General features: G+C 55.5%; 1 protein-coding gene across 2 annotated transcripts in view; it reads left to right on the top strand.

Moving 5' to 3' along the window:
- LOC118732247 (aminopeptidase O (putative)) overlaps positions 1-25,472 on the top strand; it is a 287,553-nt gene that overhangs the window by 141,705 nt on the left and 120,376 nt on the right. For both annotated transcript variants that reach the window (XM_045570737.1, XM_045570736.1), the window contains exons 5-6: positions 4,893-5,082; positions 6,997-7,103. In XM_045570737.1, coding sequence (XP_045426693.1) covers positions 4,893-5,082; positions 6,997-7,103 — 297 coding nt within the window. The remainder of the gene's footprint in view (positions 1-4,892; positions 5,083-6,996; positions 7,104-25,472) is intronic.

The following is a 25,472-nucleotide window of genomic DNA, read 5'->3' as shown; positions in this document are numbered from 1 at the left end:
TCTGGGCTGGCGATTTCCCGCCACACCCTGTGAAGGAAAGAGAAAGCCCGTCCTGAACGAAGGGAGAAGGGAGGAGAAGGACATTGGCCCCCCCTTTCCGATTGCCCCCGGCCGCTGGGAGTCTGCCCTCCAGGCGTCCAGGGTGAATTGGCAGGGATCGAGTTGTGCCTGCAGAAGCTGCTTTCAGGTGCTTAAAAGTGAGGCCCTGAGAACTCACTCTCCAGTGTGACTCTGGAGGGAAAGAGCCTCAGTCTCCACGCTTTTTCCTTCCTCTCTAAGTGGGAAATGGGCTTCGGGTGCCGTTGAAACCGAGAAGAACTCTGAACCCACCAGAAGTCCGAGCGCGGTGAACCTGAGCCTGCGTCCTGGCCGCACCTCGCGGGGGGGCCGTGGCTGCAGTGTGACAGGGGTGGCCCGGGCTCCTCTTGTCCGGCCCTCCTGGTCCCACCGCAGCCTGAGTGCTGAGCAGCAGGAAGCCCACGCCGTCCCGTCCCCCTGGACTCGGCAGCCTGAGACCATCTGCCCCGCTCAGGGCCCCATGCAGCTCTGCGTTTCCCTCAGACGGACGCCCTCCCCGAGGGCTGCGCAGCGCCCGGCCATGAAGCATCTTTTTTCTTTCTTTTTTCTAATATATTTTATTGATTTTGTACAGAGTGGAAGAGAGAGGTAGAGAGTTAGAAACATCGATGAGAGAGAGAGTCATCGATCAGCTGCCTCCTGCACACCCCCTCTGGGGATATGCCCACAGCCAAGGTACATGCCCTTGACCGGAATCGAACCCGGGACCTTTCAGTTCCCAAGCCGATGCTCTACCGCTGAGCCAAACCGGTTTCGGCGGCAATGAAGCATCTTCTAAATGAACTGACACAGCCTTCCAGTCTGGGTGGGGAGGCAGCTTTTAAGAACAGTCTTAAGAAACCGAAAATTATATTTTTAATCTCGGAGAGACAGGGCTCCCACGTGGCCCTGTGGGGGGGTGGCCACCGGTGGCCCCGGCACCGAGGGAGGACATGTGCCGCCCGCCGCCGCCCCGCCTGCCGGCCCCGCCGCCACCTGTAGCCACAGGGACCTGGTGATGGGAACACGGCGAGGCTGGCGCTCCGAGAGAGCTGAAAACACTTTCCTGACCGTCTCTTATTTGGGGAAAATGATAAATTCTGTGATGATTAAAAAAAAAAAAAAATGTCATTCCAGTGATTACCTTCCACCCTCTGCAATGATGATGAATCGACGATTTGGCATTTTTAGAGGCAGTTGACACAGGCCCTTTCAGGGGGAAAAAGGCAACCGTTTTCAACCGGGCCCTGTCAGCCTGAAGACGGATGAGCTGTGGCTGATCAGGGCCAGGAATAGATGCTGAGAGGCTGCGTGTGAGGAGCCAGGGCTGGACTTACAAATCAGGGCGAAGGCGGGCGTAGGAAATTCCAAGCCATGCCTTCTGCTGGGAAGGTAGGCACGCAGTAGGTTCTCTCTGGGTAAAGGAATACTTATTTCACTCCGTGAGGTGAACTTATACTTTTCTTTACTCACTGTTGAAAAAAAGCAATTTAAAAATTCTACTTAACCTGAGAAGTTTTGATATTTGGGGTTAAAAGGAGGGGAGGAAATTCTCCTTCAAAGAATATTCTATTGGCCCTTTTAAGTCAGAACTAGAGGCCTAGCATAGGACGTTTTTACACTGGGGGCGCTGAGGGGGCCCGGGACCCGTGGGGGCTGTCCGCCTGCTGTGGAGGCGGCCCAGGAGTGAGCCCGGTTCTGGCTGAGCGGCGCTCCCCCTGTGGGAGCGCACTGACCACCAGGGGGCAGCTCCTGCATTCAGCGTCTGCCCCCTGGTGGTCAGTGCACATTGTAGTGACCGGTTGTTCCACCACTTGGTCGATTTGCATATTAGCCTTTTATTATAGAGGGGTCTTCAAACTACGGCCCGCGGGCCACATGCGGCCCGCAGAGGAGTCTGATCCGGCCCGCCAGGTTTTTTGGGCAGTGAGCGCAGCCGAGGTGTTACAGTAGGAATTAGTAGTTCATATAGTCCAGCCCTCCAGCTCTCTGAGGGACCGTGATCTGGCCCCCACTTTAAAAAGTTTGAGGACCCCTGAATAGGATGTTGTTAACAACCCTTGAGAAAGGTTATCAAAACCTCGCTCCATATTTTAATTTAGTTTTAAGCAAGAAGCCATTTTCTTCATAAGAAACCAAAACCCTAGAACCCCCACAGGGAAAGCCCCGCCTGAGGGCAAACTCCAGTGCCGAGGCTTGGGGGTCCGGTCCTCAGCCAGGAGGGGGCCTTTCTCGTGCTTTCCCGCTGACAGCGGGAGGGCCGTGCACGCCCAGTGGCGCGCCCTCCTTCCTGTCCGGGGCCCAATCCGCTGGGTCCTTCTCAGAGGACAGTGGGCGATGCGCTGACCTGCACCGTGCTCGCTGCATACAGGGGCCTCGGAGAGGCTTCCCCGCTGGGCAGAGCAGTGAGCGGTCACGGAGGACAGGGTCATGGTGGTCCCCAGCTTGGGTAACCTCCTGCGGAGCCACAGGCCAGTCCGGCGCCTCTGTAACCCGCACCATCGGGTCTGCCGGCAGGCCCTGCGAGGCAGCTGGTCTGTGAGCCGTGGGAGGCCTGATCTTACTTGTGTTTGGTTTTAGCCCAGAGGGTGAGGGTGCCAGCGTTATGTCTGGAATGTTATTTACTTGGGGCCTGGCTGTGGCTTTCTCTGCGGCGCGGCCTAGGCCGGAGCGGCTCACCCACTGACAGGCAGGGTGCAGCGGGCACTCTCAGCTCCTGTCCTCGGTTCCCTCCTTCCCTTCCTTCCTTCCCTCCTTCCTTCTTCCCTCCCTCTCTCTTTCCCTTCCTCCCTCCTTCCCTTCCTCCCTCTTTCCTGCCCGCCCTCCTTCCCTTCCTTCCTTCCCTCCTTCCTTCTTCCCTCCCTCTCTCTTTCCCTTCCTCCCTCCTTCCCTTCCTCCCTCTTTCCTGCCCGCCCTCCTTCCCTTCCTTCCTTCTTCCCTCCCTCCCTCCTTCCCTTCCTCCCTCTTTCCTGCCCGCCCTCCTTCCCTTCCTTCCTTCTTCCCTCCCTCCCTCTTTCCCTTCCTCCCTCCCTCCTTCCCACCTTCCCTCTTTCCCGCCCTCCCTCCCTCCCTTCCTCTCTTTCCCACCCTCCCTTCTTCCCTCCCTTTCTTCTTTCCTTCCCTCTCTCTCTCCCTCCTCCCTCCCTCCTTCCCTTCCTCCCTTCTTCCCTCTCTCTTTCCCTTCCCTCCTTTCCTTCCTTCCTCTCTCCATTCCTCCTCCCTTCCCTCCCTTCCTTTTTCCTTATTTTTTTCTGAACCGGGCTCAGAGCACTGTGAGGGCCCCATGTCCTGGGTGCCCCGCTGCACTTTATTATTGGAGCTCCTGGTGGAGCCTGGCCAGGGCCTGGCAGACGCTGTTTCATGTGCGTGTCTGCCCTGTGATTATTCCACATGAAAGCTGTCTGCTTTGGCACAGACCGCTTTCAGCTGTGCCGAGCCGAGCCGGTGGGGGATGTTGTGCAAGAGAAATGCGGGTGGGCAGGGGGCTGAGCGCCCGGCTTGTGCGGAGCAGCAGGATGCTCACACGTGGCTTCTGAAGGAGGAGCCCAGGGTGGACAGTTGCTTAATTGGGAGGTTTCACAACTGGTTTTGTTCAGTTGATGGAGGAGAGGTTGGTTCAAGCGCAGATTCCTCACTAATAGACTGTAAACAAGCTGGGATGATGGGAATGCCTGGGGGGGGGGGGGGGGGCCCCCGTGCCTGTGGCCTCCTCTTCAGCCGCCCTCCCTCCCTTTCTTCTCCCAGGGTATTTTGGGTTTCAAAACAGAGTATGGAAAGGAGATTAGATAAATCTCCCTGGCTGGTGCCAGCCCTGGGGCCGTTTGCACACCTGGGTGGGTTAACTCCCTTCTCTCTCTCTCTCTCTCTCTCTCTCTCTGTGTGTGTGTGTGTGTGTGTGTGAGTGTGTGTAATTTTTATGCCATGTGAATAAGTAAACATCTACGACAGGAGATGATACCATTTACAGCCTTTGCCTCAGGGAGACTCCACTTTTATCTGCGTGCCCTGGCAGCATCACCCTCCATGGCACCTGGTAGTTAACTGGGTAACAGCCCAACAGCCCGTCTGAAATGGGAATTTGGGTTCATGCTTCCCGGCTCCCCCTCCCTCCATGACTCCCCAGTCTGCTCGGGAGCTGCTGGGGTCCGGCCGAAGGGCCCTCCTTGGTCATCTCTGGATGGGACGGGCTCCGAGTCCTCACACCTGCTCTCCTTTCTCGCCCACATCTCCGAGTCAGCGCTCCCGTCGCCTTGTAGTGTCTTCCCTGTGAACCTGCTGCAGGTCTCTCACTGCAGGCAACAGCGTCCGGTGAGGGCCCCACTGCAACCCGAGCTGCTGCCAGGGTGCAAACCGCCACGCAGTGCGTTCCTGAGAGCACGGAGCTCGGTCATGACGGAGCACGCACATGAGAGCAGCACGCACATGAGAGCAGCATGCACATGAGAGCAGCACGCACATGAGAGCAGCACGCACATGAGAGCATCATGCACATGAGAGCAGCACGCACATGAGAGCAGCACGCACATGAGAGCAGCACGCACATGAGAGCAGCATGCACATGAGAGCATCATGCACATGAGAGCAGCACACACATGAGAGCAGCACGCACATGAGAGCAGCATGCACATGAGAGCAGCACGCACATGAGAGCAGCATGCACATGAGAGCAGCACGCACATGAGAGCAGCATGCACATGAGAGCAGCATGCACATGAGAGCAGCACGCACATGAGAGCAGCACGCACATGAGAGCAGCAGGCTCGGGCCGAGGGCCCGCCCAGCCGCTACCAGGACAGGCTCTGACAGGACTCTGTTTTCTCCCCTCCCCTCCACAGCCCACACCTCGTCTTCCTCTCTCAGAGCGCCCTGACCGGGGGGCGCCACCTCTGCGGGACCCGGCTCTGCCATGAAATTGCTCACGCCTGGTTTGGCCTGGCCATCGGGGCCCGCGACTGGACGGAGGAGTGGCTGAGCGAAGGGTTTGCCACTCACTTGGAAGATGTGTTCTGGGCCAAAGCACAGCAGGTGGGTTTAAAGTGACCCTGCACGTTTCACTCCCTGCAGCCAGGTTCTGTTCACGGTCATTCCTTCAGTCAGCAGACATGTACCCAGTGCTTGTTGCCCAGGCGGGGCTGGGAGGGGGCTGCATCATGGAGGGGCAGTCCCTGAGCCTGCAGGGTGGAGCCAAAGGAGAAAGAGGGCATCACCTGTGCCACGTCCATAACAATAGGACATACAGAGTCTGTGGGTCAAGCATGTCAAACTCAAAGGCTAGCACGGGCCAAATAAACAAGGTTCAGTGTATGTGGGCCGAAAAAAAACCAAAAGCTTCAATTTTCATAGAAACGTAAGTTTATTTCGATAGAGACATGCTGAATACAAAGGACTGAAATAAACAGGTAATCGTTAACATAAAATAATAGAACATTTTAATAGAAATTAATATTTTTCCTTGAACATTAACTTACCAGACACTGAATAACTGGACAAATTAATGAGCCTAACGCAAATAAATCTATTTTTATTGTTCTCTGAAAACAAAAGATTTTCTGTTGTGCACACCAAACAAGTCAGTCCAAGACTAATGACATGGCCATCGGCTGCTAAAATATTCACTGCTAGTATTAGTGGAGAGAAATGGTGCCCTGTGCAGAAGGCGCAGAAAGGAAATGAATGCAACAGGATTATAGTAATCAATTAAATGTTGTAGTTCGTTATTAATAATTATGTATAATGGGATATTATAACAATTAAGTTATGAAATTTTTATTAAAATGTTTCTTACATACCGTTATATTGGCTGGGCCACAAAAATATTTGTTGTGGGCCCCATGCGGCCCGTGGGCTGAGTTTGACATGCTTGCTGTAGATCTACTGGCCTCTGCTGACTGCTTGGCACCTGAGTCCCTCTCCGATGCAGCCTGCTCCTCGTCTGACTACATCCCTGCCATTCCCTAAGCCACATGTGTCAAACACAAGGCCCACGGGCCAAATCCGTCCCGCCAGGCCTTGCAATGTGGCCCGCACCGCGCTGTCATCACTGCACTCCGCTGCGTTTCCATCACAATGACAGTTTATGATTGTTCAGTAAACCATTCGGCCCGCGATTTAGGCTGGATTTTAGATTTTGGCCCCTTCTCTGATTGAGTTCGACACCCCTCTGGGCCTAAGCACACCAGGTTCTTTCCGGCCCCATGAGCCTCGCCTCTTCCTGACATTCCTCCTCAGGGCCTGACTCCTGCTTCCCCTGGAGACCAGCTCAGGTCCTTCCGCCCTGAGGAAAGCCTCCGACACCCCCACCCGCGGTGGCCAGGGGGCATTTGGCTTCTTCCTTCAGAGGGTATTCTTACTCCACCCCCTTTGCCCCTGCACCCGCCAGAGCCGTTAAAGACCTTCTATTTCCGGAAGTGGGTCTCGGTGCAGACCAGTCCCTCCCAGTGGAAGCTTTGCTGCCCTGCCTTAAGGAGGGGACGGGCTGATGGACGGCGGTGCAGGTGCAGGCCTCCCCCAGTGCGCCCGGCCTGCGCCGGCCTGGTTATAGGCAAACAGAGCCAGCTGGGCTGCATTAGCGGGCTCCAGGGTGAACAGCCCTACAGAAACGGGCTGGGGAGAGAGGCCAGTGCTGGGACCTTCCCCGCCCTGTGCGGAGGCACAGAGCAGGAAGGGCTGGATGGAATCCGAGTGGAAATGGTCCCGAGGGAAGCCTGCTCTCTCCGGGGCGGGGTGGGCTCCCGGGCCAGGCCTGCCTCCCGAACCGGCAGCAAGATGGTGAACAGCTGGCTCTTCCCTCCAGCACCTGAGAGGCCGGGCCTCCCGACGTTTCCGATGGGTGCGGGGCAGCAGGAGGCCCTCTCTGCGTCCTCCCGGGCGGCTGTGACCTTGTGCAAGGACAGCAGTGACGGTGTTTGTGCACGTGTGTTTGTGTGTCTGACTTAGCAGCTGGCCCCCCACGAGGCCCAGGAGCAGCAGGAGCTGCGGGCAAGCCTGCGCTGGCGGCGCCTCCAGGACGAGCTGCGGAACTCCCCGGAGCAGCTGCAGGTGCTGAGGTAAAGCCCACGGATCCCTCCCCGCCCCTGCTCCCGCACCTCCTCCCTCCCCAGCCTCCTTCCCTTCCGCACATGCGGGCTGAGTATCAAATCTGCTGTTTCCTTTTTAATTAAGTCGGACCAGGTTACTCATCCTCCCAGGGCTGTGGTCCCCTGGGATGTGGTTGTTATGCTCTAAGCCTTGCGGGTGTGGATTTGGACCTGCCTCCTGACATTCTCCTGGTGTCTCTATTCAGGAAAACACTAGCATAAGGCATTTCTGGGACCAAATTCTTCCTTTGAAGTTCTAATAGTCACTTCACGTGGTGGCAGGGATTTGGAGGAGGTCGGGTTTGGTGGCCTGGCAGGCAGGAACCCTTCAAAGCCCAGGGGAAACCCTGTAGGAAGCTATTGGCCCTAAGCGTTCCGAGGTAGCAGCTGTCTGTGTCAGGGGGCCTTTGTGTGGGATCGGCCCCAGCAGGAGGCCACCCCAGAGGAGCCTTCTCCTGCTCCTGCGTTCCTTTCTAGACTGCCTCGAAGGCTTGTAGGATTACTTCTTGCCTTTTTGCCATCTTCGTCCCCCTCTGCTTTGCTGGTTTTCTTCACTTCTCTGAATAGTTATTTATCGGAAACCTCCAGCCTAGGCCCCAGGAGCACTGCGGTTGCCATGGCAACATAAGCTCTCCTCCTGCCCACTCTGGGCGCGCGCCAAGTGTTTGCAGTCCTCAGTCAGACAGGTGGGAAGGCGGCCATCTAGGAATTGCCCCACTTCAGCTGGCAGCCCCCACGCCTGCGTGTTCTCCCCAGTTTTAAGGAAACCCCCGAGGCCGCGGTGACTCCCCGCGGAGCCCACGTGTGAGGGGCCTGTGGAGCAGCCGGACCCGCGGCTGGCGCTTTCCTGCCGCAGGGCGGCCGGGTGCTGCGAGCCCTCAGCTCTGACTGCTGCACTGTCAGGGGAGCCGAGCCCTCCCCGCCCCCCACCCCCGCCCGCCCCTCCGTCCCCACTCACTGGGCTGGTGGCTGCGAGCCCTCAGCTCTGACTGCTGCACTGTCAGGGGAGCCGAGCCCTCCCCGCCCCCCACCCCCGCCCGCCCCTCCGTCCCCACTCACTGGGCTGGTGGGTGGCGAGCCCACCGCGTGCCCCTCCTCCCCCAGGGACAGGGCCCAGCCCGCAGGAAGCTTCCGCTTAGGGGGACCTGGCCATGTGCGTGGCTGGTTGCAGGTGCTGAGAAGTGGGGCGAAGGGAGCCCAGGGATGTCTGGTGAGGGGTAGGTATGCCTCTGGGGGAGGCTGAAAAGCCGGAGGCAGGAAAGGGAGTGGCGTGGTGCTGGGGCAGAGGGGCAGGGGCAGAGGGAGGGAGGGCAGTGCCGCTGAGGTCAGAGCAGGGAGAGAGGCAGGAGCCCCAAGGGCCTGGAGCAGGGAAGCGCCCTGTCCTGTGGGTTGCATGCTGCTCTGGCTGCTGTGCGGTGGGTGCGGGCAGCTCACCGAGGGGCGGCGGGTGGACAGCGGCCGTCTGCACAGGAGCGGGTGGGCGCAGGGAGCAGCCTGTGTGCGCGCTCCGGCAGGTCTGGGTGGATGGGCTGTGCGGAGAGGAGAGAGGGCCCGCCCGGCAGGACGGCCGGGCTTGGGACTGAGTGGCTGGTGGATGATGAGGGCCAGCAGGCTCGGACTCTGAGAGGGGCCGGCTCTGGAGGGAAAACAAAGATCCCAGGTTCACGTGCTTCAGGTTGATGCCCAAGCAGCCCTTCAACATTGAGAGCTCAGCGGGGCCCACAGGTCAGGAGCTCGCTGGAGAGATTAGACCCTTTGGCGCACAAAGGCTTTAAAATGTGGGCACCTGACATCACCAGGGAGAGAGGACAGTGAGAGAAGAGGCTGGGAGGGAGGTGAGGGAGTGGGGGGAGGGGATCAGTGTGGAGAAAGCTCAGGCACCAGAAGCCAGGAAAGAGCGAAGAAGGTGGGAGCGGGTGTGGGATGCTGCTGAGGGCGTGTGACGGGGAGGGAGACCTCACGACGACGCTGTGGTCTCGGCACACGTGCCTTTGTTCACGGGGGGGGGGGGGGGGGGGGGGCAGACTGGGGCTGGTAGGAGAGTGAGTGGGTGACCGGAAGCGGAGGCAGTGTGTGCACGTGGGAGGGGAAGCTGGTGGAGGTCAGAGAGGCTTGTTTGGGGTGGCCGTGCGCCGGGTAACCCTGCCGACCTGTCCCCTCTCCCCTCGGTTTCTTCCTTCTCCACGTGCCTGCGTCCCTCTGACGCCCGGGTACTGTGTGACCACGTGCGGGGGGCGGGCATCGTGATTCGCATCAGTTGATGACGTGTGTGTCCGGCTTGTGAGCCAGCAGCCTGCACCTGGGAGGCCAGCACAGTGAGGAGGCTCAGCTCCGGGGCTGTGGTCAGCCCAGCTCTGCTGGCCATGAGCGTTGCCCTCACGTACGGAGCCAGGAGGAAGAATACACTGTTGGTACCCGTGCACTAGAAGGCTTATGTGGCATTTATTTTTCTTTGTCTTCACGTTCAGAAATTCATTAGCCTGAACGTAGGCCAAGGGTCCGCCCTCCATGCACACGGAGAACCGAGAGGTTCCGGAGGGAACGGAGGAACCAGAGTTGTAAACGCCGGTTCTCAGACTTCGTTCAGGTTTGCTACACAAACGAGAGCTTGCTGAAGAAGTCTCCTAGGCAACGCAGTGGTCCAGGATGCCGTCTTGTTTTGTCTTTGAAGATACCGCATGGTCTTGGAAGGATGGCCGAGCACAAGGCGGAGCCTTGGCGTGGCCTTGCTGCGCTCCTGCCTGCTGCCCGGTGCTGTGGGAGCCTCTCCCCGCCTCGCGCAGCCCCCACCTGCCCGCCCACCGCCCCTGCAGCACGTTCTCCCGGCGCCGACACATGCTTCTGGTTCCCTTCAACCCACCGGCGCTCCCCTCCCTCTTCCGGCTCCCGGCTCTCGCAGGCATGGCTCGGGCTCAGAAAGCCTGGCTGAGGAGCAGAGCCAGTGCACCTGTCCTTTTTCCCCGGGCCATCTCCCTGCCTTCAAGGAACTCGATGGCACTGTCCTTGTGTATCTTGAACTGAGGGAGGACATGAAGGTGGGGGAAAATATCCTTGGACCAAGCACCTTTGTCTTTTTACACATGAGAGCATAGCTGTGGGCGTGGGGGGAAAGGGAGAAAAGCAGCATTGTGTTGGTTAGATACTGAAGTAATAGCAAAGTGAGAAGAGAAAAACGGGAATTCTGTTTGGCTCTGACCTGCTAATTTCAGTAATCTGTAGGAGCGGTTATGCATTTGTGCCTTCCGTGTGTCCAGTGGTGCATTGTGGGTCTCGTCAGATGTGTCTTAGGTCGGAGCGGCTCCTGGCCTGCTCAGCCCTCCTCGGTGGGGCGCCGGCAATGTGACTGCAGGCTGTGGAGGCGTGGCCATTTGCTCAGACTTTCAAAATGCCAGGGGTCACGTTGCTGACTCTGTGCCTTTTCTCATTTGTTAATTATTAAAGACGCCTTTCCCGTAGGCGAGACCCCAGTGACTCTGTGCAGGCTCTCCCTCTCGCTCCTTCAGCCCTGGCGGGGCTGTGCGCCAGGCTCGGCCTGACCTCCTCCTGTCCTGCTCCCCCCTGCCTGGCCGCCACCTCTTCACTTCCTCCTGTCACCCCCACCCTCAGCCAGGGAGGCTTCCTGCCTCCGGCCCGGGGAGACGGGGGAGACGGGGCTTCTAAAGGCTCGCTGCCTGGCCGCTGCCTGGCCACCTCTTCACTTCCTCCTGTCACCCCCACCCTCAGCCAGGGAGGCTTCCTGACTCCGGCCAGGGGAGACGGGGGAGACGGGGCTTCTAAAGGCTCGCTGCCTGGCCGCTGCCTGGCGCGGGGGCCCAGCGGGACCCTGCCCCGCTCAGTGCTGTCAGTCCAGCTCTGCGGGCCGGTGGGCGGAAGAGCTATAGGGGTGGGGTCAGAAGAAATCTCTGTTGGTTTTTATTGTGATGTATTACCATGCCCCCTTTTTCTGGATTCATTGTTAAAGTCAAGCTTGTGCTGAGAAAAACATTAAAATATGTCACGTGGAGGAGGCAGTCGATGGCCAGCTCCTCCAGCTGCTGCCACCACGGCCTGAGGTTCCAGGGGAAGGAGACACCTGCCCTCCCACACGAGGGCCTCGCCCCTGCCCACCAGGACGCCCCACCATCCCGGGGAACCCCGAGTGTCGCTCTGTTACGGCCAAAAGCTCTGTGGCCGCCCGAGCCTGAGCCCTCCGCTCCGTGACGCCGGGACGGGGAGCCCTATGGTCCTCCCGGTGGCCGTGGGCTGGAGCACGTCCATCCCCCTGCCGTCCTCTGTCCCTCAGTGAGTGAAAACATATCCTCAGGAGGGTTTTTAAAAGCTCCATGCGTGAACCTTCTCTAGCGTGCATGAAGTTTTCACCTCTGAAGTTTTTCTCAAAAGTTTTACTTCTAATCCTTCAAGAACATGGCAGTCTTGCCGAAACCGGTTTGGCCCAGTGGTTAGAGCGTCGGTCTGCTGACTGAGGGGTCCCAGGTTCGATTCCGGTCAAGGGCATGTGCATTGGTTGCGGGCACATCCCCGGTGGGGGGTGTGCAGGAGGCAACTGGTCGATGTTTCTCTCTCATCGACGCTTCTAGCTCTCTATCTCTCTCCCTTCCTCTCTGTAAAAAATCAATAAAAAAAAAAAAGAACAACAACAAAAAAAGAACATGGCAGTCTTGTCCTTCCCAGGAGTGGGAACACATCCACCGCGCCTCAGGCCTGCTTCAGGGAGCAGGTACGCCCTTCACAGTCCCCTGTTGCTATCACATGCCCACCCCCGGCTCAGGCTCGGGCTCCTCCATGCTCCTTCAGCCTGGTGCCTCAGGGCTCCCTCCAGCCACTCTCCCTCCCTCCGCCTTTGCCTCCTGCCCCACGGGGAAAGCTGAGCCATCGGCCTGCCGGCCCTTTGATTCTGTAAATGCATCTGCACCCACACCTCCCCTGACCTCCCAGGGCCCGAGTGCCACCTGCTCTCAGTCAGGATTCCGCTCTAATTCTACAGGCGAAGCGGGGACGTCAGTACATGTAGGTATTTAAAACGCCCGTCCGTGCAGAGGGAGAGGAGGGAGGGAGGGGAGGACCTGTGTGAACAGGTGAGGAAGCAGAGCTGTAGACCAAGGGCAGGGGCCACGAGCCTGGGGAACACCTCCTGAGGTGATCTGGGAGCCTCCAGCGTGACTGGCAGCGCCCTGCCCCACGTGCATCCTGGGAAGGGGTGCACTTCCTGTGAGCGCCCCCTCTGTAACCCGTTGTAACTCCCGTTTGGTTGGACCCCCTGCTTTGTTTGGTGCCATGGATGGCTCTTGCTTTCCGGGAATTTCTGCCATCTGGCTTTCATGCAACCCCTCCCTGGTTCTCCTTGTCCCTGCTGTCGCCCTTTCTCCATCTCCTTGGCTGTCTGCTGTCTGTCTGTCCGGAGTTGGTGCCCCGGAGGTCTCCTCTTGGCATGTATCCTGCTGGGGTGGTCTCTTTCACATCCCTGGGTTCGGTGGGCTCCCAGGGAGACCCTCAGACAAGGCTCAGAGAAGAGATTATTAGGACGGATTCCCAGGAGGGGCACACGGGAGGGGGCGTGGGAGTGGGGGAGGGAGGCCGCTGGGCGTCCGGACAGAGTGAGGTCACTGGGGCCCGGAGTGCGTGACCCCTCCCCTGCGGGCGGCGTGCCTGGAGAAGGCACGTTCCCGGGCACTGCTGGCTCTGGTGTTCACGGGCAAAGCAGCCTCGGGCACCCCAAGGGCCGCAGCTGGCAGTCACGGAGGACACGCCAGGAGCTCATGTGCAGGTGGAAATACACCCGTTCCCAGGATGCAAGTGGGGCAGGGGCGCTGCCAGTCACGCTGGAAGCTCCCAAATCACCAGCCCAGTTCCGCCCCGCCCTACCCAGCCCTCTCTTAAAGATCAGATGCGATGCTTACCTGCGCCTTTGGCATCGTCACAAACATCTCACACTAGTAATCCCCTCTTCCCACCCCATCTGCTCACCCCTCTAGTGTTGGACTCAGTAGAAACCTTGGGGTCATCCAACCATCCTTCCCCTTCCCTCCCCTCCTTTTCCCCCTCATTTCCTTCCCTCCCCTCTCCTCCCTCCCCAGGGAGGGCTTATGCCACCACTGTGAGCTCACCTCATATGATTTCTCAAGTCCCCGCCCCCAACACAACCGGCTCTCTGCTTAGAACCCAATGGCTCGCATGCAGCAATCCAGCAGCCTCCGCATTGTCTCCACCTTTAATCTTGCCGTCACATCCTCCTTCCGCACTTCCGCTGGCAGCTCCGCCTAAAACTGCTTATGATTCTGCCACCTCCTTGCTTAAAACCCTCCGAAAGTTTCCCCTCATCTCCAGGAAAAGCCACGGTTCTTAATATCGTAGTCGAGGTCCCCCACACCGTCCCTCCTACCTGTTTATTTTGTTTGTTTGTTTGTTTGTTTCAGTTTCTTCTTTTGCCATTCTTTGCTTCCCCTCCTCCTGCCTTTCTTTGCTTCCCCTCCTGCCATTCTTTGCTTCCCCTCCAGCCACCCCAAAGAGGTCATAGGACCTTATTGTGTGAGGTTGCAAGGGCTGCCAAACAGAATGCCACAGACTGGTATGGGCTTAAACAACAGAAATGTGTTGTCCTATAGCTTTAGAGGCCAGCGGTCCAAGGTCAAGGTGTCAGCAGGTTTGGTTTCTTCTGAGGCCTGGCGCCTTGGTGTGCAGAAGGCTGCCTGGTGGCTGTGTCCTCCAGCGGTCTTGTCCTCTGTGTGAGCCGTCTCCCTCTCCATGCTAATCTCCTCTTGCATAAGAACACCAACCAGACTGGATTACGGCCCAAACTACTGGCTTTGTTTTAACTGAGCTACCTCTTCGTAGGCCCTGTCTGCAAATGCACCGACATTTGGGGCATTGGGCTTACGACTGTGGCATAAACATTTTAGAGAACCATAATCCAGCCCATAACACCTACTGTCCGCCTGTTCTTTCTTACCTCCTCGCCTTTTCTCGTGTTGTCTTCAGAATGTTCCTCCCTGTTGTACAACTCCAAATTATCACGCCTCAGCAGCAGACCCGTGCCTTCCCAAAGTGCCAGGCCCTGCCAGGCGGACCCTCCTCCATGCCCGAGGGCTCTGCTTGTGTCTCCATCCTGATCTTGCTACATAATTGGATAATTATCTTTAGAATGAAACAATACCGAATTGCCAACATTCAACCATCTGTCACCTACAAAGCCAGCACTTGTACGTCTGAGCTAACGCATCTCTCTGACCGGCTTTTCGATGCCAGGGACTGTGTCCTCCTCCCGCTGAGGGCCACAGTGCTGGGCCCTGAGGGGCACGTGGCACATGCGTTGGGAGTGAATGTACAGCGACCTCTGCCCCCGGGGTGCTCTGTGTATTGTTTGTAGAGTTGGGATATTGATCACAAGACAGACCCTCGGCCGCATCCTGAGAGTTCTGAGAAGCGAGCGTTCAGTGCTGGTGGGCTTGTGAGAAAGGGCCGCTGGGAAGTGTGAGACTGGAGCTGGGTGGTGAGGCGGGAAAGCAGTAAGGCTGGGGCGGGCGAAGGGCAGGGAACCCAGAGCCCACCTGGCGGGCGTACGCGGTGAATCGGAGGTGGAAATGAGCAGCAAACGCGAACGGGTTTCCTGGAGAGGACGGCCATGGAGAACGTGAGACGGCGCGGGCAGGAGGCAGGCTGCGCAGTGGAGTTCCGTGGAGGCCAGACTCAAGACTTGGCCCGGGGCCATCCGGCGACGGGAGCTTTTCTGGGTTCCAAGAATGACCTAATAAAAATGGAGTTCTGGGAAGATTACCCAGACTGGGCCTGACACACCATCAGAGACTGAGTCTAGAGGCAGATGGAAATGGGAGGCTGTTTGGGTACCAGGCCTGAGGTTAGAGGAGCCTGAGACCTCGAGGCCTCGCGGCTGGCCTCAGGCGCCGGTGAGCCTCTGTTTGGGGGCTCAGAACTCGCAGGGGCTTTGGGAGGGGACGGGAGGCCTGGCTGTGGCTTTGAGAGAGTTCACAGCCAGGAACCCAGCGCTCCTGAGCACGGCCTGGCTGACCTGCCTCGCGTTAGAGAAACCTCCCCTGAGGACGCCAGTCTTCGGGGCCAGCCCGGAGAGGCTGCGCGTTTGGCAGGCCAGCCCGGGGGCCCTCGGCTGAGCTGGTTCAGTTCTCACTCCACCACATGCTGCATGGCCAGGCACACCGAGCTTCCGCTCCTCGGCGGCGAGGGAGAGGGGTGCCTGGAGGAATTCGTGCAGATCACTCAGCGTGGATGAGGTGGGACAGGGAATTGCCGTCTTGCTGCATCTACAATGGCTGCAGGCTGCCAGTCCCCTCTTGTTCAGCCGATAGTGAGCACCGAGGATGGTCAGAGGCTGTCACCGAGGCCCTCTGGCTCTGGGAAGGTTGCCCAAGAAGCGACAGCACCCAGGGACGCAGCCTCAGAGCCAGCCCTCCCCCGCCCAGCTGTCTGGTTTCCTCGGCGGCCTTGCCCTCCTCTCCCCAGACTCTGAGCTAGGCCAGCCATGTCTCTTACTGCTGCCACCCTCCCCGGCCCCTCAGAGGCCCCCTGTGCCTGTCCCTTTACCAGCCAGAACCTAGAAACACCCACCGCTCCTCCTGACAAACACGACTGGCTAGAGTGTTCAAAAGCTAATTTTACTAAGAAGTAAAAAGGACATTTTTTGGACCGGCCGGTGTGGCTCAGTGATTGAGTATCAACCTACGAATGAGGAGGTCATGGTTCAGTTCCCGGTTTGGGCACATGCCATGGTTGTGGGCTCGATCCCCAGTAGGGGGCATGAAGGAGTCAGATGATTGATGATTCTCTCTCATCATTGTTGTTTCTATTTCTCTCTCCCTTCTTCTTCTCTGAAATCAACTTTAAAATATTCTTTAAAAAAGGACATTTTTTTGTAAGTATAAGAATGCTTGTCCTATATAATAAAAGCCCAGTATGCTAAGTGTCCAACTGTTGCCATGATGTGCACTGACCGCCAGGGGCTGGGCACTCTGACTGGGAGGTTAGCTTGCTGCTGGGGTCCGACTGATTGTGCCTGGGCAAGAAGGGCCAGACACGCCCTGGAGCCCTCCCACAGTCCCTCCCCAACCCCAATCGTGCACCGGTGGGGTTCCCTCTGCACCTGTGGGGATTACGCAGCCTAGCTTGGGCCCTCTCGCAAGCCGGGACCCCTTGGGGGATGTCAGAGAGCCCATTTTGGCCCGATCCCCACAGGCCAGGCCGAGGGACCCCGCTGGTACACAATCTGTGTACCAGGCCTCTAGTTTACAAATGAAAAAATGGGATTAAAAGCAAAAACAAACCCCCCAAAATCTTGAATGTTAAACAAACTGATAGCTTGCTGGTAAGAGTTACATTAGCAGAGTTTTTATGACTCATGAGATCCTCCTCCGCTCCTCACTTCTGGTCTAATCTCTGCGTGAGGCCACCCTGTCCCCTCAGGCGCTGCCCTCCACAGCGTTCCTCGCTTCCGGGCAGACTCTGGCCACAGCCTGAGAAGAAGGAGCCCCTCCTGAGCCCCGCCATGGCCTGTGCAGCTTCTAGAGCGTCCGTGTCCACGTCCACGTGGGAATCCCTGCCCGCGCCCCGCACGCCAGGCTGGGTCCCCCCAGCCTCCTCCCGTGGTTTTTCTGTCTGGTCTGCCGTGTGGATGTTGCTGTCCTTTCGTGACAGGAGGTGCTAGCCGGTGCCAGCGTTTTCTGAAAACCCTTGGGGCTCTGGGCTAGCCAGAAGCAGATCCCGCCCCCCCTTCCTGCCCCACAGGCCAGCTCCACGCCCGGCGCTGGCCACTGGTTCCTGTTTCCTGCTGTGGGACACCCGCGCTCCCGCCCCTGTAGCCAGCAGAGACCACAGACACGTCCTGAGCAGCGACCTCAAATAACCCTGCCTGTTCATTCTTCTAGGCCTTTCCCTGGCTGCTCAGCACGCAGGTATTTCCAGGGCAAGGATAGGCTTCTCCTCAGGAGGCCCCTAATTATATATGTTTACTGTACACGGTGTTACAATTTTGTAGTCGCATTTAGTAGGGGTTTTTCATATAGAAAAACATAAGATAGAAATCAGTTTACCATTACTGCCGAGTTAGCCATCATTTTTTTTTTTCAATAAAAATATTTCACAGGAAACATTTTTTAAACAGTTTAGAAAGGTATCAAATCCCATCCCCACCACTAATTCCTACCCAAGATGTCCCTGCTAGCATTGTCCTGCGAATCTTTCTGAAAACAAAGATTTTATAAGTACATGTACATCTGTATCGCTGCCCTGTGTGGCACTTGTTAGGTTTTTCTAAGAAACGAGTGCGCACGCGTAAGCCCATCCCTAATGGCTCCCTCTCACTGCCCATCCTCTTGGCTGTGCCGCGCTCGGCAAGCCACTGCCTTTCAGACGCACTCACATGCGGTGTGGTGTTCCTCCTTCCACCTCTTCTAGAGTCGTGGCCTGCCCACCCTCCTGGCCAGTGGTTTTGACCCAGAATAGCTGGCAGAAGCTGGTTAAGTATTTGTCTGGTCCTGGAGCAAAGACATGAAAGAAGACTTTCCTGCTAGCGTGGTGACATCCACTTTCCTCTTAATATAATCCTGCGTATTGTTCTGTCACAGACACACGAGGGTCTGTTTTCTTAAACCGATGCAGAATGCCCAGGACGAGAGCGTTTCACAACCGACTTTCTAACCACTTGTTCACCACCGGGCAGCTGGGCATTTCTGGTTTTTTGCTTTCACAAGCAGTGCTGTGGCGAACGGTCTTACACTTCCTGTCAGGGCACAGTGTGTTCATCATAAGACAAAAAGTAGAAATAGCGCACAGTGGCCCACAGGACCGAGAGGAGGGCGCGCTGCTCTCCCTGCCTCCGCCCGCCCCGTGTGCGCTGGGCTTCAGACGGAGGAAGGAAGGCTTCCTTAGCTCCATCCCCCCTCCTCTCCCCCGGGAGGCCCTTATCTCCGCGCACAGGTCTCCACACGGGGCAGGCACATGCTGCTGGGGTTCAGCACGTGCTTCGCGCCTCCCTTGGAAAAGGAAGCTGCTGTGTGTCCCATTGGCCTGTTTCTGGAATGAAGTCATGGGGTTCTGATGCAGCACCAAAACAATTTCCCACTTGTCTCTTTTCTCTTCTGCTTCCTGTGGTTTCCCGGTTTTCTGTTTTCCTGGCTCAGACAGCCTGGGTTTATTATGGTCACGCTGGCCCTGAGCAGAGTGAGGGCCCTTTGACCAGGTGTGCGTCCGGGCACCGCTGCTCCCCGCCCGCCCAGAGGCAGCCACAGTGTGGCTCCCGTGCCTTCGGCTAACCCTCTCCCCGGTGCACGTGGCTGAGTAAATCCCGTGAAGGTTCCTCTAATTACCATGGGCTTAGGTTTTGTGCTGTGCTTTCTTTTCATCAAAACCACCCTTTGCGCTGACTTATGAGGCCCAGGCCGCAGGCAGGCCCGTTGTCAGCCGCGGGATGGATATGAGTTCACTTTCAGACACTGCCGCTTGCTCAGGGCCCAGCTGCTTCACCTCCGAGTCACGGAGAACTAGGCTCCACAAGGGCTTAAAAAGTGACTTTGCTTCACCTCCCACGTCCCTGACAGACAGTCGTCTCTGATCTTCTCAGACCCAGGGCTGCCCTGGCCAGGTCCGCCCTGGGTCTGAGAAGATCAGAGAGGACCTTCTGCGCTGCCCAGGCTCACCCCGTGCTCACAAACCATCCTGAAGGCCATCCTCTTGCCTTTGCTGGCCACCAGATCCCAGTTTTGTTTTGTTTTTTTAGAATATATTTTATTGATTTTTCACTGAGAGGAGGAGAGAGAGAGAGAGAGTTAGAAACAACGATGAGAGAGAATCATCGATCAGCTGCCTCTTGCACACCCCCTACTGGGGATGTGCCCGCAATCAAGGTACATGCCCTTGACTGGAATCTAACCCGGGACCTTTCAGTCTGCAGGCCTACGCTCTATCCACTGAGCCAAACTGGTGCCGGCCAAATCCCAGTCTTGATAAATTTGTCACACGCACTGCAATTGGGGAAAAGTTTGCTTTTTGGGCGTGGTCCTTTGCTGTCCTCTGTGTTGACTGGCCTTCTCCCCCTGTGACCCCTGAACTGAGCACAGTGCTCTGTTTGAGGCTGCGCCTGCGCAGAACGCACGGGGACCCTGGCTGCTGCCTTCTCTGTATAATCGGAAAAGCAAGGACAAGCACAAATTAGCTGGGATGCACCTGCGTGACACCCTCAAGGTCCATCCATGTTATCACAAATGGCAATATGTCACCTTTTTATGGTTTAGTGGTATTCCATTGTATGTGTGTGATGTTTGCATATCATATACACCACGTCTTGTTATTAACTCATATACCATGTCTCATGGCAGTCTTACCGCTCCAATTCCCGTACATTCTTCTCCTTAGTAACATGCACCGAGTGCTTCTCATGCGCCAAACACTGCTCCACTCGCGGCGAGAGAATCTCGTTTAATCCTGACAGTGGCCCCTGTGACAGGTTCTGGTCCATCCTCCTTTCCAGGGCAGCTGAGCAGAGATGTCTGAGGTGGTTGGCATGTTCCACAGCCAGAGAGTGGCAGAGCAGGATGAAAGCGGAGGAGTCTGGCTCTCCACTCTGCCTGACCCTCCCCGCTGCCTCCCCTCACACCCACCTGCCCTCATCCCACCCACCATCCTGCTGGTTGTTTCGGAAGCCACATCGTCACCTCTTGCTGCATGTTGAGCTCACAGACAATTAATAAACTAAATCTTTTTCACAGGTAAATGCTTAATTTTAAAAACTTCTCCGTCCTCATTGACTATGGAAGCCTGTGGTTTCTATTCTTGAAGATGGATGCTGTCCATCAACCAAGGAGACTCCCAGCCTAGACTCTTTTGCAAATCGGTTAAGCCAATAAGTCTTCATTCCTTGGTCACTGCCCTTGGGCTATAGCAAGTCATTAATCCACAGCCTTGGGGTTCTGTGCTTTACCTTCTGTAAAGCCATGAAACAGCACCTTACGCTCACCACCACATCCATCTGCTGGCTGCCTGTGGAAGCCGGGACGCCTGATGCCCACAGTGAACTTCTGGCAGAGGCCCAGGTCCCGTGCTAACTCCTGTAGTTAATCATGTTCTCTTCTCAGACTCTCTGTTCAATAACCAACTCACAGATTGCCTCCCTGTCCCCATCCCTTCTTCCTTTACACATCATAGTAAGGGTGTGTCTCTCCATCGGCCCCGCCCCATCTCCGTGATGATCCCCGGGGCCTGTGACGGCAGGGGAAGCTTTCCGCTGTCGTGTCCCTCGCCTGAGCCTGGGGTCGGCCTCCTCTCAGGGTGAAGGGAAGGAGCCCTCTGCCCTGAGCATCACTCTCGGGACACAGAGCGGACTTCCCGTTAACAGTGCTTGCTCTATCATGCACACTCTGAAGATCTGCCTCCCTGGCTACAAAGTTGAAGCAAAGTGGGAGTGAATAGTTCTGTTCTTAGCACCGGGTCTTCCTTCAGCACAGATATTACCTCTAAAGCCCTTCTCACGGCCCTGGGTCTCCTCCATTAGCACCGGCTCCTTCGGGACCTTTGCCCTCCTGGCAGCAGTTTTACGGCTTCCTGGATGTTGGAGTACGTTGGTTGTTTTCTTTCTCAGCGTTCCCGTTCATCCGTTGCACGTGTCTCTTGAAAATCACCTTATCAGGAACCTCCTGTGAGGTCCTACTGGTGTCTTCACTCCCCGTTTGCTTTGTCTCCTCGGAAAACGTGTCTGATTTTCTCTTGCTGTGTTGGCAGCAGTGATGGACTTCGCTCAGATCATTGTATTTGCCTATCCCTTGGGTTTTCTCTGTGTGCAGTTCTGTTTCTTAAAGAGGAGTTTCTGACTTATGGCTGTTTAAACCCGAGGGCTCTTTTGGTTTTGTGTTGATGCCCATTACTTCTTGCTTTTCTAAGTTTCATCTTCTATTTCCCTACCCTGCTTATCAGAATTTGCAGAGTTTGCTCATGTTTTCCACATGATCTGCAGTATCTTTCCTTATCACCATTTTTCAGCATCGGACCTCTCCTCCCATCGGTATCGCCCACTGGTCCTTTCATTGTCGGAGACAGAATATGCCATCCTGGCAGTCCTCCTACTCTTTGGAGACATGCCTTCTTCTGACTGGTGTCACTTTAGCAGTTGCCTTTCCAGCACCCAGTGATACCCTGCTGTGCCTGCCCTAGGACCATGGTCCCTGGTGGGGACACCCTTCTGCTGGAAGCTGCCAGTCCAGCGCAGAGCACAGTCAGGCTGCCGGACTCCAGAGCTTTGGTGCCATTCAGCTTCCTTGCTTACTGGTGTGCCCTGCAAGTACCTTCCGAAAGCAAGTCGGTGGCCATCGTCAACAAGCACACTTTTTAGATAGAAAAATTGTTGTTAAAACAAATGAGAGGTCTAAAATTCCCGTACTTTCAATGATTCTGCCTCCATTTTTCACCCAGAATTTTAGCAATTTCTTCACTGAATGGTGTAGACTGTGGGGTGTGTATGTAAGGAATATGCCCAGATCTAGCTTACCGGAACTTTATGCAACCCCTAAAGTTTGTTTGTTCTTTTGATTTGTTTTCTGGTGGTGATGTGGCATGGAGCAGGCTTCCAGACCAACCCTTAAAGAGATTACATTCAAAATTGGTGGTCTCGCCAAGCCATTATTATGCTCAGTTAACATTTGATAAAGGAGGCAAGAGCATACAATGGAGTAAAGACAGTCTCTTTAATAAATGGTATTGGGAGAACTGGACAGACAGACACATGCAAAAAATGAAACGAGGCCACCAACTTACACCATACACAATAATAAACATACAAAGGATCAAAGACTTAGATGTAAGTCATGAAACCATAAAAATCCTAGAAGAAAATGTAGGCAGCAAAATATCAAGTAGCTCATGTAGCAGAATTTTCACTGATACAACACTTAGGGCAAGAGAAACAAAGGAAAAGATAAACAGATGGGACTACTAAACTGAAACGCTGCTTCTGCACAGGAAAAGAAACCGCCATCACAATGAAAAGGGAGCCCTCTGTATGGGAGAACACATTTGCAATATTACATCTGATAAGGGGTTAATTTCCAAAATATATAAAGTACTCACACAACTAAACAAAAGAAAGACAATCCAATTTAAAAACAGGCAGAGGGCCTAAATAAGCACCTATCTAAAGAGGACATATAGGCCTGATCGGTATAACTCAGTAGTTATAGCGTTGGCCTGCGGACTGAAGATTCCCTGGTTAGATTCCCGGTTAAGGGCATGTACATCAGTTGCAGGTTCTCAGCCCTAGTAGGAGCGCAGGCAGGAGGCAACCAATCAGTGTGTCTCTCTCACATTGATGTTTCTCTCTCCCCCTCTTCCTCCTTCCCTTCCACTCTCTCTAGATATCAATGGGGGCGGGGGGGGGGGGGAATGTCCTCTGGTGAGGCTTTAAGAAAGTAAGGGAGGGGGGCATACAATGGCCAGAGACATATGGAAAAATGCTGCATGTCACTGATCATCAGAGATGCAAATTAAAATGACAGTGAGGTATCACCTCACATCAGCCAGAATGGCTCCCATCAGTAAATCAACAAACAACAAGTGCTGATGAGGATATGGAGAAAAGGGAACTCTCATGCACTGCTGGTGGGAATGCAGACTGGTGCAGCCACCGTGGAAGACAGTACAGAGTTGCCTCAAAAAAATTAAAAATGGAACTGCCATTTGACCCAGTGATCCCACTTCTGGGAATATAACCTAAGAAGCCAGAAACACCAATCAGAAATTATGTATATGCACCCCTATGTTCATAGCAGCATAATTTACAATAGCTAAAATCGAGAAACAGCCCAAGTACCCATCAGTGGATAAAAAAATAAAATAAAAAATAAAAAAGCTGGGGTACATTTACACAATGGAATACTATGCAACTCTACAAAAAGAAAGAAAGAAAAAAAGGAACTCTTAACCTGAGGCAGCATGGAGGAACTTGGAGAGCATTATGCTAAGCGAAATAAGCCAGTCAGAGAAAGATAAGCATCACGTGATCTCACTCATATGTGGAATCTCATGAACAAAGTAAACTGATGAACAAAATAGATCCCGAAACATAGAAACATGGAACAGACTGCAGAATCTCAGAGGGAAGGCGGGGGAGGGTGGGTGGAGAGAGACTAACTGATGAATTTATAAGCATGTATGCACAGCCCATGCACACAGACAATAGTGTGATGAAGCGGGTGGGGGTGGGCAGGGAGGGAGTCCATGGGAAAAAAGGGGGGCATCTATTCTATTCAACAATAAAAACAGAACTGTTTTTCAAAAAGAAAGATTATGTGGCACTTAAGAGTCAAGATTCTTGCCCAAACTCCTAACCAGTGTGTAATGCTGCTTCCCTTGTGTGTCTCGTACATTTGGGGCTCAGATGAGTACCCCGAGGCCAGTGTCTGCACAAAGGTAGTTTCCGCTTCCTCCGTGATGTGGTGAGTGAGGCCCTGCTCCCGACAGTCACACCTTGTGGGGCAGCTGCATCTGATACGCAGACGGGGACGCTGAAATGCTGATTGATCCCTTTCTGTCTCATTGCCGGATGCTGAGTCCCCGGCCCAGCCTGCAGTGTGCGCTTATAGAGGCCGACCTCCGCCGAGGGAGTGAGAGGGAGAAGGCTGCCGGACGGTGCCGCGGGGCCGTGGCGCGGCAGCCGGTGTCCAGACCCAGCTGACCCCCTGAGCACCTTCAGAGGTTTTCTCAAGCCCCACCCTTGGTGACAGTCCTGCGGAGTCAGTCCTTTCCTCAGGAGGCATGCTTCCGGATCACATCGCTGTGTGTGAAGGGTCAGTGCCCATCCCGAGATGCCCACACTGCTGCCCGGAGAGCAGCGGGAAGGGGCGGAGGTGGGCAGGGCGTGCTAATCTCGGTGGTTGTGTTTGGTGCCAGGTACAGCAGAAACCAAGGGCATTTCAGCCCAAACGACCTTCGTAACTTGATCTCCTGCATTCCTTGTATTCTAGCCAAGGAAACAAACACTGCATGTCATGTCTGAGAAGTGCCTGGCGCGGTCACATTTACAGAGTGCTTTTATTTATGTTACCGGAGTCTCGTCACATTCTTTTTATTATTATGATGATTTTTAATCCTCACCAAGGATATTTTTCCCGTTGATCTTAGAGAGAGTGAAGGGGATCAGGAGAAAAAGAGAAAGAGAGAAAGAAAGAGAGAGAATCATCTATGTGAGAGACACAGAGTGACTGGTTGCCTCCTGCATGCGCCCCGACTGTGGCTAGGGGTCAAACATGAACCTGAGGTACGTGCCCTTGACCACATAACGAACCTGAGACCCTTTGGTCCATGAACAGACGCTCAAACCACTGAGGAAACCGGCCAGGGCCATCACACTCTACCTGTGAGGAAACTGAGCTCCGGGCGGGTAAGAAACGTGCCTGAGGCTCTCCGCCTAGTATCCGGCACAGCCCCAAGATGGGGACTGGGTCCTGCAGAGGCCGCGGAATGCAGCGGAGACCGGTGTTCCCTGGGCCTCGGGTCCAGCCTCGGGTCTGCCACTAACTGGTCTTGTGTGTCCAGGCCTCACTCCTCTCTGCGTTTGAATGGCCCAATCACAGGACCTGTGCCGTCAGGTTCTTGTGCGGGTAGAAGGGCATGAGGCATAAGAAGAGCTTGGCAGAGGCCCTGGCACAGGGAGTTCCAGGAAATGGTAGTGGTGAATGTTAGTTTGGTTCTCCATCTATTAGAGATAAATCTACCTACAGCTACTAGGACAGTGAGCAGTATCAGCTTAAACATGTGGGTTATTTTTCTCGCACAGCAAGGAGCTTGAAGGCTGGCAAGTCACCGCAGCCAACAGCCAAATGGCACCAGCAAGGGCCACTTGCCTTTCGCTCGTTCCGGTCTCCAGAGCGTTTTGATTTGCCGCTTCATGGCTGCACGGTGGCTGCTGCACGCCGTCTACCATGGCTGGGGGCGGGTGCAGTACCAGGGACTCCCCCTTCTGTAAAGAAAGCAAAAGCTACCCCAGAGCCCCGCTTCCAACCACAGCAGGCTTCTGCTTTTGTCTCGCTGGCCTGGACCAGGTCTCCTGACCATTTATAGCTGCAGGACTTGGGCCGTGAACATTGAACTTTTCAGATTTGATCGGATAAGTGGCGAGGAAGAAGGTGGCTGAACGTGGGGTAGGCTGAGCCCGTTGTGTTTGCCTCAGTTCTTCCTGCGTCTTGGGTCGTCAGGTTAGAGGGCTTAGTTAATCTTGGTCACCTGTTCGTGCACATGCACAGCAAAGCCCTTTTGTTTTCACAAAATATGTGGTTCCATGTGCATCTGTTTTTCTTAACCTTTTAATTAAACTATAGCATGCGCAGACACACA

Source organism: Pipistrellus kuhlii, unplaced genomic scaffold, assembly GCF_014108245.1.
Source record: "Pipistrellus kuhlii isolate mPipKuh1 unplaced genomic scaffold, mPipKuh1.p scaffold_m20_p_36, whole genome shotgun sequence".
Lineage (NCBI taxonomy): Eukaryota > Metazoa > Chordata > Mammalia > Chiroptera > Vespertilionidae > Pipistrellus > Pipistrellus kuhlii.
The sequence above is the reverse complement of the archived record's forward strand: the minus strand, read 5'-3'. Positions and strand labels throughout refer to the sequence as shown.